At 39.8% G+C, this 12,500-nt stretch overlaps 1 protein-coding gene across 1 annotated transcript in view; it reads left to right on the top strand.

The window, feature by feature from the left end:
* The first annotated feature begins 4,571 nt into the window (after positions 1-4,571).
* The window catches only part of LOC138023077 (uncharacterized), a 27,710-nt gene continuing 19,781 nt past the window's right edge, over positions 4,572-12,500 (top strand). The window contains exons 1-4 of the mRNA XM_068870108.1: positions 4,572-6,151; positions 11,346-11,391; positions 11,752-11,898; positions 12,430-12,500. The exon at positions 12,430-12,500 is cut by the window's right edge and continues 67 nt beyond it. Coding sequence (XP_068726209.1) covers positions 5,819-6,151; positions 11,346-11,391; positions 11,752-11,898; positions 12,430-12,500 — 597 coding nt within the window. The 5' untranslated portion in view covers positions 4,572-5,818. The remainder of the gene's footprint in view (positions 6,152-11,345; positions 11,392-11,751; positions 11,899-12,429) is intronic.

Here is a 12,500-nt window from a genome sequence, read left to right on the forward strand (position 1 = left end):
AAAGGGAAAAATCTTCTGAAGCCTTGTCATCAAGTAAACTTCTAAGAACGCGTCTTCCAACCGAGAGGTGTTACTTCAAAAAGTGGCAACTCCCTTGTGGAATCGCCGTCCATACAAGCTATCAAATGGAAGAAAAAGCAACTCTTTACGAGAAAACCTCTCTTACTTTGCTTTTTTTCTTTCCTTATTATAAAGATAACATGACAATTCTATGAATTCCAAGTGCGTTATTTAAGCTCCTGTCAGAAAGGAGTTAAAATTCGCATCTACATACTTCTATACGAAATGCTGCCGCGAATGATTTGAAACAACAAATTAACTGACCTAAGTCTTTGGCTCAAGTTTTCCCGATCCAAAATCTAACTCTGGATCGATAAACAGTTAAATAAATAAGCTGTAATTTGGGGGGTCCAAATCCGCGAAATCCGGTCAAATCTAGGGGGGTCCTAATTCGCTAGGACACCGATAAGGGAGAAATTTTCTCGCTTGTAAGTTCTAGCAGTATAAAATAACTAGAATTCTGAGGCATTGTCTAACAAAGCATGTAATACACGTTTGTTGTAATTTAGTTCATGTAAATTGACTCTCTTTCGTATCTCAGTCTGTCGGCTAGTCAGTCATGTGGAGTCTTGTCGTCGGCAATAATTGCCGATGGCTTGCAGCATCGATCAAACCATTTACTCGGTCGTGGATTCGTTGTAACGAAGGGCTAACGCTCGAAACGTCAGCCTTAAGAATCCCTGTACGGTGGTCAATTTACATTATCAACTCCGTTGATAAAACCTTATGTTTTTAAACAGCAGGCAAGTGTCGTACTTCAAATCAATACAGCAGCTATTCATTATATTGAATACTTCAGTATTATTTACACGAATCGTCCAGGGGACGTAATGACATCTGCAAATGGTTAGACTCTCTGGTCTTCTCGGGTAAGGTCTATAGACCGTAGGCCACCTCTCAATGACGACCCTTGGGTGTTCATAACCCCGTGTGACTTAAAAGAACCCACAAACTATTCGCAAAAAGTAGGGCATGGCGTTCCTGGTGTTGTGATCTGTCCTCTATATAATTATCGTGGTTGGGAGGGTAAATTCTCCCGCGGAGATATTAGCTACACCAAGCTACTCTAGATCCGAGGGTAAAGATAGATATGATGATGAAATGTAACGCTTACATATTACCGATCCATTTTGCACACGCTCAAAAAGATAGAAAGGTCAGCCGTGTGGCAATTAAGTTTCATCAACTTTCCAAAAGTTTGGTGCGTATTGTTTGACGGTTCAATCCTTTTTCGGGATCCCTGAGCCAAGATCTTTCGCATAAGTAAAAACTTTCACCCAGTGCAGCATTCTCATGACAGTCACGAGCCTGAATGTTGCAAATAATCGAATAGTCAGTTGTCCATGAGCTGTAATCTGCATAATATGAATCCGCGATTAAGACAGCTAGCGGATATCTTCAATATTCAGGTAGGTACGTTATATATGGGGACATATATCAAAATGGCGGCTTTCTTGAGGTGAACAAAGTGCTTCTCAATTTAGATCAAAATTAAATCTGGTCCTTAACTTTATCATGGTAGGCTTCCTCTTTTTATGAACTTTTAAATTAGTATTACTTTTTGGTTGGATTCGTAGGGCAAAATTTGGGTTCCTGTGGAGGAATTTACTTTTGGAAAATTCTCTCAACGTACTGTCTCTTTATTTCAAAAGGAAATCCAGGTGAGTTCACCATTTACTTTTTTTCAATTTCGTGATAATTTCGTCAAAAATTATCTTTTGCTGGCATTAAAAGTGACTTTCTAAGATGACAAGGTCCGAAACGAGCCATGCGATTCGGCCAATTAAATAAAATTAACAATAGCCCATTTCCGAATGCTGCATGCCTCAGTTTCAAAGCGAGTCCTGGTGCACAACCATTCAAATAGTAGAGCACCAAGACTCACTTCGAACCCGAGACAAACGGCAACTCGGAAATGGCCCATTTAAGAACTGTTTCATGAACTAAACCAATAAAAATTATGGTAAAATGGCATAATAGTGGAATAATAATCATGTATATAGCAACCTTAAATCACAAGTTCTGATATATATTTCTGTTAAAGATAGTGTCCGGTGCTCACAAAATCCTGTGAATTGATTGGATATTATCTGTAAGTTGTTAAGATTTTGTTGGCTGTGGGGATCAAGATTAAGCTTTGCTATTGCTACCAACGGCAAACAGCACTGAGGTCTACTTTTATTAAACCAGCTATGAAGATTTTCTTACTCCTACTTCTTTCCCTCGTTTAAGAAATATCTCAATAGCTTTAGTTCTAAGTTGAAATCAAACAAGTTTCATTAGATTTTTCTCAACACACAAATTTCATGGTGTTGAAAAAACGCACTTCTCGATTGGGATCTTTGTGTTGACAGAAAAAGGGGAAACGCAGCTGGTTTTTATAACTGAGAACTGCAATCCTGGACAAAAGTGTTGGGAAGTTAGCGTCACTTTTGAGATAGCCCCCTTCCCCGCTTTATCAATGTTGGATTTTGCACCAAACAAAATGGTGACTTTCCTGACTTTTCTTTCAACATTGAATATGGGGGCGGGGGGCCTCAAGAGCATGCTCTTTCCCAAATCGTTCAGCCAATAGTTAGAATAATCGACTTAGGTGTGAAGTGAAATGATGCGCGCAACCTTCGCAACACCTTCGGCGCTCACAAAGTGCCTTGCAGTGCCAAAAATGTCATGGCCGGTGCTTTCAAAAATATGTCTGCTACTTTCAAAACAGTCAACAGCAATGTGAATGTCACCTTTTGGCCTAAAACCACGTTATTTAGCCCTACCAATAGGCATGTCGATGGTCAAAGCTCAACGAGGTTGAGTTTTGACTATCGACATGCCTATCGGTTGAAAATTAAATTGATGCAAAAACTTTATAACGTTTATCCTAGTTTTGTTCAAAACTTTGACCCTGGCCCGGGATCTTTTTGTTCTTGAGCGCCTGTTTGGTTGTTCCATGTATCAGTGAGATAGCTGGCTTTCTAAAGGCTTTGTTTGCCTTGCCTTTTTTCTGGATGCATTTCTTAGCAGATCGTTATGCTCTTTGCAGGAGTTTTTCTCTTTTTGCCTTAATTTGTTTCGCTCGTTCTTCTGACTTGCGCATCCTCAGGAGTAATGGGCTCCTGGAATTCGTGTATTGGTTTGTGGCCACGAGATGCCCCACGAGGTAGGCTGGGGGTGTCTCTAGGTTTATGGGTTCTTGAAAATGTTTAATGCAGCAAGTAGGGATCCTCCAAATTTTTTTGGTAGTAGACAATTTCTCATCAGCCCCACCCCCCCCCCCCCCAACACATTTTTATGGACGCTCCCTGACGTCGAACCGAGTACAAAAGCGAAATTAAATAAATAAGAACTTTACTAAATAATGAAAACCATGACAATGACGGTCCATTAATTAAACGGGGAACTAAATCCGCATATGAAACCATACCATAAAAATAATATACATTATAGATCGTTTTCACGTGACGTCATCATTTTCTAAAATCCAAAACTAAAGAGCCACGAAAGTTTTTATCCTCATCAGGCATAACAGGCGGTAAATTTGTATCCATTTGCAATTTTAAAGCTCAATAGCATGCTTCGTTTGGAAACCAGAGCATTTTGAATTTCTGAGTTATAGCGGTGCGTGACACAAGGCGACGATCAAGTTTATTGAGAAATATATATGGTTTTGAGCCTTTTTAGAATTTGAAGCATTAGGAAAAGTGCTTAAGTAAATAGCTGTCTGTTCAGTACAGATGATCACTCGCCTAGATAGCCAAAGTAAGTAACAGATGTTGACACTATTTTCCGGCCGCCATATTGGTGCACCACAGATGTGCACCAACATGGCGTTTTCATACTGGGCTCTGTAAATTTCTGCGAAACATTTCGACGAATATCTGAAGTTTGGGGAAACGCACGCGCCTAAAACTTGGAGAAGTGTCTTCTTCCTTGATCTTCTACAACATCACGAAGTCTTGACTTTTTCCACAGGATGGTTTTCGATTTATTTTTTTATTGCGTGACAGTGAAAACGATCTATAATACAAATATTTTAAAATTAGGAGTTAAGTTCGACTTATGAGAAGTGAATGTTTGTAGAGGATGCTTAGCTACGGCAGTTATCCATGGCGGATATCGTTTTACCTTTATTTACACACGATTGGATTTAAAGCTTAAAAGCTTGTGTGATCGGGACCGATCGTAAGGGTTAGCATTTATCCAAAAGAGAGTGAATTGTAGTTGATAACTGATGCGTCACATCGTCATCGTTAATGTCCTCAGTGAACAGATTTTACCCGGCCGCTAAATCGCAGGGGGTAACGTTTATCCTAGGGCTCAATAGCGTGGCGATGATCCGCACGAAAAAGCGCTGGTCATCGACCGAAACGAGGCCGAAACAAAATCGCACAGTTTGTCAGACAGTTGTTGAGGAAACTATTGTCTCGCGTTGGAAAATCAACGGGGGTTCTCTTGAAGTGCATTTAAATTTAGAGGGTGACTTTGTATGCAAGTTGCTATTTGCTGAGGCGGGAAGTTTTCTGTCATTTCTGCACCTTAATGATGTCATGTACTGGGTATTCACAGTTGGTGGTCTGAGGGTTTTCTCATGGCAACAAGTCGTGTTTAATAGCGTCCGGTATATATTTTTTGTAATTGTATACGTGCAGAAAGTGTTTAAAAATGCGTGTTTTAATTGGTTCTATTCAACGTCAAATATTTTTTTTCTACTGATATCCATAGTTACTAGAAGCAAGAAATAATCTTTAAACATGACTTAATCGGGGTTTCAGTTTCCGGGAACTCCCTTCTCTTTGATTTCCTGTCTCGGTGACTCTAAATTGAAAACTGTGTACAGTATTTGTCTATTTACAATCGATGCGTTAGATGTTTTCATCTCAAATTTCCTTGCCTAAAAGAGAAATTAACTAAACTTAAGCTTCTTGGTGTGAATTTATCAAGTCTGGCTTGAATGCATGCTTGTTTGTTTTTCGTGATTAACGTATTAAACGAAAGCGAATTCCTTTACATGTCCTGGCTTTCCCTGCCCAATCGGATGCGGTCATAATGGTTGAGGTCACACTTGAGCTTTTTTTACCATAGTAAACGAAAGTTTACCATGGTAAATGAGTTTTTCAATGTGACCGGCTTTTCTCTCTTTACCATGGTAAAAGCATGGTTTACCTAGCGTTTATCGAAACTTTGTTTATTTAGGTGACATCTTGTCATGATTTTGAGAAGCATTTCGTGACTTTGCTGAATTTGCGTGTGCCCACTATATACATGTGCTTTGCAGGCTCACATTGCCTCCTTTTAAAAACAAGGTAAAGAGCCAGAAATCTAAATCTATGAGCTTTACGGATTGCAACGATAAGAAACAAAAGAGCCACAATCGAAGCTACAACACGTTGACGATCCATGGCGCTGTCACGAAATATATTACGACGGAACTCGAAAATTCCTGTCTGTCATTACCTCGACATTTGAGTAGCACTCTTGTGACAAGGAAACGTCTGGGAAATGTACAAGTCAGCTTATGCGTTTTATCATAGTAAACTTTGCTTACTTTTTTTTACCTTAGTAAACTGCTAAGTGTGACCTCAACCAATGTCATGATTTGATCCCCGGTTTATCTATCGAGAAGTCGTGGAGTCATGTTTCACAAATTGACGTCAAATTCTTCCTTCCCCTTCTACAATAAAACGGTTGGTCTTCCCGAACATAATTGCCAGAGAGATTTAAGTGTTTATTTCGGTCGGTTTCAATTTGGTGAAAGACGCAAAGCAACATGACAGTCTTCAAAGGCGAATCAACTTTTACCCTTACTGAAGGTTACGATATGGAAAAGCAACGTCCCTATACTTCGTGCGCTTGCTGTGGCTGTCTCCGCAGGAAACGTACTTTTCGTGTATGGCAAATTCTCCTGTTCTTATTCCTGGTGATAGGTATCATTGCACTGTTATGTTTTCTGTTCGTCATGTTCGGTCGAGGCAAAACAGAAGTTAAGTATCGTCCACCACAGAGGATAGTCGAAGACGGAGGTATGATGACTTTGTCGCCAACTAAGGCTGAGAAGTATTGTTTGTGTTACGGTAATCGTATTTGTAAAATATGTGCTGAAGTAGGGGAAATCATGACTTGCTGCTGACAATCTCTTTTCAAGCTGCAATCTCGACCCACTTCATAAACTCTCTTTGTAGTGGTAAGATAAATATCCGTGGTGTGGAGCGAAGACTGGAATTGCTCCCTCAGCCTCCTACTCAGAGATCTAACCCATTTCTGTTGACCTTTCTCTTGTCTGCTCTTAATGGGGGATAGCAAAACAGTGATCATGATGATTTTCGAAGGGAAGCGCATGGCAGTGAACAGTGGACAGAGAGGGGCTCACTTCAACGGAGCGAAATTCGGTGATGTTTCGCACCTCTTTTTCTTGAGTTGTTAGAAGGGTCACTCTTTCTTCAGCATTGCGAAAGCGGAAAACTGGGTTATTTCCATTCCTTTAGAGCATGTTTGCTTGATTCACCCATCGTTTTCTTCGATTAAAGAACTAGCATTTTAATCTTTTTAAACGTTTTGTGAAAAATCTCAGGGGGTTCGTTGAAGATTATGAAAGTTCCATAACTGCAGCGAAGGCATGCTCTCATCATTACATTGATGTCTCAAGTGGTATTATAAAGTCGCAGATAACATAGTGCTTATTGGTTTTATTTTGTGTCAGAGAGTTTTGCCATATTTTGTGAGCCTGTAACAGTGTATGTGTATGTTTTATCCGATGTTTTAAGTATCATCTCTTGAGGCCTTCTAAAACGAACGAACAGTTTTTTAACACGTTTTGCGTTAATGGTGATAAAATCAGATTAAAACTCACTTACGTTAGCCGCGAGGTAGTTTGGGGCACTAGAGCAAAGCTCGAAGAATGTATATTTATCGCTGTTTTATGCTGAGTCTGAGAGAGGTTTTGTTGGGTGATAGTGATTCTGAGCTTTCCATCGGAATTTTATTCGTAATTTTATATTCAACTGAAATTCGACTATGAAAGAAATTATTATAAATACTGTAGGAAACAGACAACTTTCTTAAAAGACATGTTTCGGCATGCTTATGCCATCATCAGTTTAATGAGTTCCTAAGTGTGAACAGTTATAAAGTCTACGGGTAGATGAAAACGTGTTCAATGAAAAATGAAAAATGAAAAATTAGTTAGGCCCGGGTTAAACGCCCTACTTTACATGAGCCGAACTCAATTTAACTAATTTACATGAATTAAGTTCATGTGAAGTACGGCGTTTGACCCAATTAAGTTCGACTGGTTTTATTTGGATCGGCTGAGGCGTTCTTCACGGCCACTCCAGGCTAGCCTGCGAGCAAGCTCTCTTTCAGGGTGGGTTAGGGGGGGAGTTTTATCTTAGAAGCTTCCTCAAATTTCAGGTTTTAAAATTAGGAAATGTGACAATAAGGCAATATTTTCTGTTTTCTTCCCTGCATGTCCCCCACCCCGCAAGAGAGCTTGCTCGCAGGCTAACTCCAGGCGGGAATAACGGCTGAAGATCGCCTTTGGGTCAAACGCCGATCTTCACATGAGCCGAACCAAATGCATAATAATGTTAATGTATGAGACAGTCTCGATCTCGGTTTTGCTATTTATTTTCGTGGTCAGTTAAAGTTCGGCTGAATTAAGTTCGACGTTTAACTCAACAGGCGAACTTAACTAGTTTGGGTCGACCTAATTGTAATTAGGTTCGGCTCATGTGAAGTACGGCGTTTAACCCGGGCCTTAGGAACTCATTAAACTGATGATGGCATAAGCATGCCCAAACATGTCTTTTAAAAAAGTTGTCTGTTTCCTACAGTATTTATCATACTTGCTACTATTGTGACCTTATGGAAAGAAATTATTATAATGAATTTTATGTGACTGTCAAGTTGCTGTTATTTGGGAAAATATCCAGGAGAATGCTTTTTTCGCTATGGTTTCTTTTTATCATTCCGAATTGTGGATTTTTGTTATACTTTCGATTGACATTGATGTAGTGCTTAGTTGATAATTTCGTCATGGAAACTGCGCAATTTAAGTTGATAAATTATGTTAATTTTTTATGAACTTTGTACGTCGAAGCTTTAAGTCAGTATCCTCAGTATCACTACGCTTCAGAACTAGTGACAGTTCAGTAATCGATCGATGCTCGCCAGTTTTATGGAACGAGCACACTCAGAGAGTCTGCTACAATTGCGATCATGCGTGAGAAAAACCGAAATGTTTTGACGATTTCAACAGATCGTCGTCAACACTAAACAGTGACCTTTTGTCAGATAAAGGTCATCATCGCAGTTCATGGATCCAATTTTGTTTTGTTAATGGACATGAGGGCAATTAGAAAAGTACACTCAAGTTTCAAGCTTAAGTTTCAAGTTTTGCTTGTCGACAATATTTGCGTTGGTTTGACGAAAACCTTCCCGAGTCCTAACTATGATCAAATACAGCGAAGCCGCAGTAAAGAACATTAGTGAGATTTAACGACACGTTTACGTGAAACAGGAAATATGAAACAACAGGCCGCAGATTCTTTGGACAGCTTAAAATGGAACCGAGAAATGCCCCTTCCCCCTAAATAAGGAATGAAGCCAAATGAAGGCCAAAATTTGGGGAAGGGGTGGTCTCAATTATTCATTTCTGACCAAGATTGTAGTCGCAAAAGTATGAAAATTCTCTTATTTTATGAAGTGGTCTCTCTCTTTTTGAGAGGCTAATTGATATCTGTTTCTAACTGGCAACAAATGACTGAGCTTACACCAAACAAGGTAGTTTCTTTAATTTTTGGTAAAACGTAAATTTTAGCCTGACGTTTGCCGTTTGCTGTAAATGCGTTGCTAAATCTCTCTATTAAGGGCCCACAGACGGATTTTTCGCGCGTTGCTAAGGAAGTGAAATGTTACTTCCGGTAACTGACGTCATCATATGAGCTGACAAGAAAGTCACTGCACAAACTGTTGTTTCCATCGAAGGTTTTTCCTCGTCCTTCCTCGCGCCCGTTCTCAGATCAACTGGGCATGTGTAAACGAACTGACTTACGGTTTGAGAAAAAAGCTAAATTTCCGGCGGTTTTAAATTGAATTAGTTTTTTTTACAGGGCACGTTTCACCCCCAAATACAGAATATAGCAAAGCATTGATTTTTTAAAATCATCTTTTTTGAAAAAGTTATGGGTGTTTCAGTATCGTTTATGTCTTTAAAAAGGACATTTTTCAAAATAAAAAGAAAACCATGCTTGGCTGGATGCAAAAACGAATACAAATTATCAAACCATCGATTAAATACCCAAATTGCGTTGCACGGAGACAAATTTATTTACGTGACCATGGGCGTGGTATGATTACGTCATATTTACGGTCATTGGCTTACAAAAGTTGGAAACTGACCAAAATAATGCCAAATTCTCTCAAATTACTTAACCATTACATCCTCAGCAACGCACCCCAAAAAATACGTCAGTGGGCCCTTAACCCATTCAGCGCTTTTTCGGGAGGCTAGAAACGAGACAATTGTTTAAAAAAGAGGAAAAGTAGTCGTACTGCGCTTGTGACTCGAGTTTCATTTTACCATAATAGCTGTGCAAAATAAAGTGAAAAAAAATCCTGTTATAAAGACAACTTGAGCACCCGTTGTACCGTTCATTTTCTATCCTTCTTGCAATGCGAATCCCATCAAAGGATTTTGTCAACTGAGTTGATATGGTAAATTAGCCACTGTAAAGAAATTTAAAAGCTGACGTTTCGGCCCTTAGCCCTGTTCGCCCTTGTAAACAAGGTTTTCACTGACGTTGTCGTGGGTTTGTCATTGCGTAGATTCTGTTATATCTGCGACACATCTTCAACCTCTGCCGACAGTTGCCTACACCCTCGTTGTTCCTGAAAGTGGCCGGAGTTCTAAATAGCCATGTTGTTAATACACTCGAGTTTATTATGCTTTGTTAGACTGAAGACGCCAGCGAGTCGCTATAATATTTTTGCACTCGATTCAGTTACAAAACAAACAAACACTGCTGTGACGCTATGTCAAATATGAGGAAGCGCGCTGTCTGTTTAGAAACAAACTCTTCAGTATATTTGCACAAACGAAACTCGAAAGCACGTACTTGAAGCAAAATGTCCAACAACGTAAATTTCAACTGCTTGAATGATTTATAAACAACTAAAGCGAATGAAAACAATTGTACTTGAAGTAAAAACTCACATCGAGACAGTGCTGTGAAGTGTCCCTTGACGTCACACTGAAAAGTGGTCACAGCGATACATCCTGCTATCAGGTGTTCTTTTCTTTAGAGAGGGCGCGAAAAGTAAAGAAAAGAACGTCTGATCAAAGGTAAAAACATCACGTGCCGAAAAAATAATGATTTCCGAATTCGTCAAGAAAGCCGGTTTTTAGAGGACTTGGCTGATGCCAACTTGACATGAGTATGGCATGAGCCGTTCAGACATGAGCGACTTCCCTTTTTCGTGCAAATTTAATTGCTACGACACACTCAATTTGGTTTGTAAACAACCTGCTTTGAATTACCTTGGAACTTAGAGTTCAAATCTCAACGGTGTAAACAAGGGTTATCAATTGAGAAGAATTAATATTTTAGATTTGGTAACTTTATATTTCAGAACACATTTATTTAAATATATCTTTATAAAACGAATAATCTAGGAAGAAATCGTCTTCCATAGGAAGTCTGCAGATCGTCTTTTGTCACAAAGTTTCCTTATTTTTATTTGCAGCCTAGGTTTCAGGCTCCTGCTCATGGTGCTTACGCATTGTTTTAAGGCTTATCCCTAATTGTTTTGGTAATTCTTTAATTTAATCTTGTGCTTTGTCGAGCGTCGAGTGACAGTATATGACTAAGTTTGCAAAAAGGCATGCCTTCTCCGCGAGAGTCACCAGTTCAGCTTTACTTTTACTGCGTCCTTGATCACTCACCTGAATCCCTCTCTTTGTTAAAAATCTTTTAGTCAAGGAACGCTCTTCCCATCAAATCGTTCTTCCATTTTTTCTTGATTTCTACGAAATTCCAAAATGCTTACAGCGGTTTAAACATTATTTTTACCTTTCTCGCGGTGCGCTATTCCCCAAGCCTCGCTTTCGCGTCCTTATTTGTTACCAGTCTTACGCGCCTAAATATATCGGAAATGGGCTATTTTTCGCGCAGCCCGTAAAGGGTAAGGATTGCACAGTTGGTTAATGCACGGCCTCTTGCAGTGCGAGAGATCCCGAGTTTGATCCATGGTGACCTCAAATACTTGCTTGGAAGTCTTTCCATTCTGTGTAACTTCAGGTAGCTTTAAATACCCTTAAAAATGGAGAACTGATGGAAAGAGGGGGTAAAGTGAGCACACCGTCGGCTTCTTGGGGGAATACCCTCTTAAGGGTAAAGGAACTTTCGAAGTTAAATAAGGTATACCTACAGACAGACAGGGGGGGCTCCGTCAAGCTGGGACTTGACAACTCGGACGGGCCCTGACCTGATATATATTGTTCCGCATAATTTTGCACAGAACACTCCTTGGATATATATGTATGTATAGCGCGCAGTCAAAAGCTACACTTATTCTCGAATATCCGCTGACTTAAACCAGGAGTGCTCCTCCTTTATAAATCTCAAGTAAACAACTAGCCCTTCTATAGAGCCTGTCCTGAGTTTGCACTACGAAGTGGATGACATTTTGTTTTGTGAAAACTAGGCTGTGGGTCTGTTTCCACTGAAATAGGTACGACAACACTGGACCAGACCACACCTGGTGTCAAGGAAAAAACAAGCACACTTGCTGCAGCGTCAACCACTACAACTCCTGTGGATATAGAGTGTGGAGTGGCTTTTGTCGGTGGGGGTAAGATTGTACCGATTGTTTGCTTTTGTATTTTACACCTTATCCTCCGTTGGGACACTGAAAAATGCAGACTGCAGACTGTGCAGACCGTCTGTAAAATGAAAATTCGGTTATCCTGAATATCAATCTGGTTAGCCTAATAAGGCCTAAATAACATTCAGGTTAGCCTGTTTACGGTTAGCTCTCAATAATTGTAAGGGTAGCACCATGTTTTACCCCTGGTCTGCACGGTCTGAACAGTCTGTAGTCTGCATTTTGGCTTGACCGTACTCAGTTTCACTTAATTTCCTTGTCTCTCATCTAAGAAACGACGGGCACTTAAAATAGGACTCCATTCTATTTTGTCCGTTAAAAAAAACACGTCCTTCTGATCGCGTTGGCAAAATACCAAGAATTCAAGTCTCTTCACAAAATGACTAAATGGTGACAAGTGCCGTGTTGGCATCATGGAGAAATAAAACGCATAGCACTTTAACATCATAAAAAAGATTGCGATCAACCATAAGCAAACGATTCTCTTTTCTTTTTCAGGAGCTGCTGGTCTTCTGTTGGCGCGAACTCTTTTGAAGAAGAATCTCGAAACGAATGTTTGCGTTTTTGAA

This window comes from Montipora capricornis, chromosome 11 (assembly GCF_036669925.1).
Source record: "Montipora capricornis isolate CH-2021 chromosome 11, ASM3666992v2, whole genome shotgun sequence".
Classification (NCBI taxonomy): domain Eukaryota; kingdom Metazoa; phylum Cnidaria; class Anthozoa; order Scleractinia; family Acroporidae; genus Montipora; species Montipora capricornis.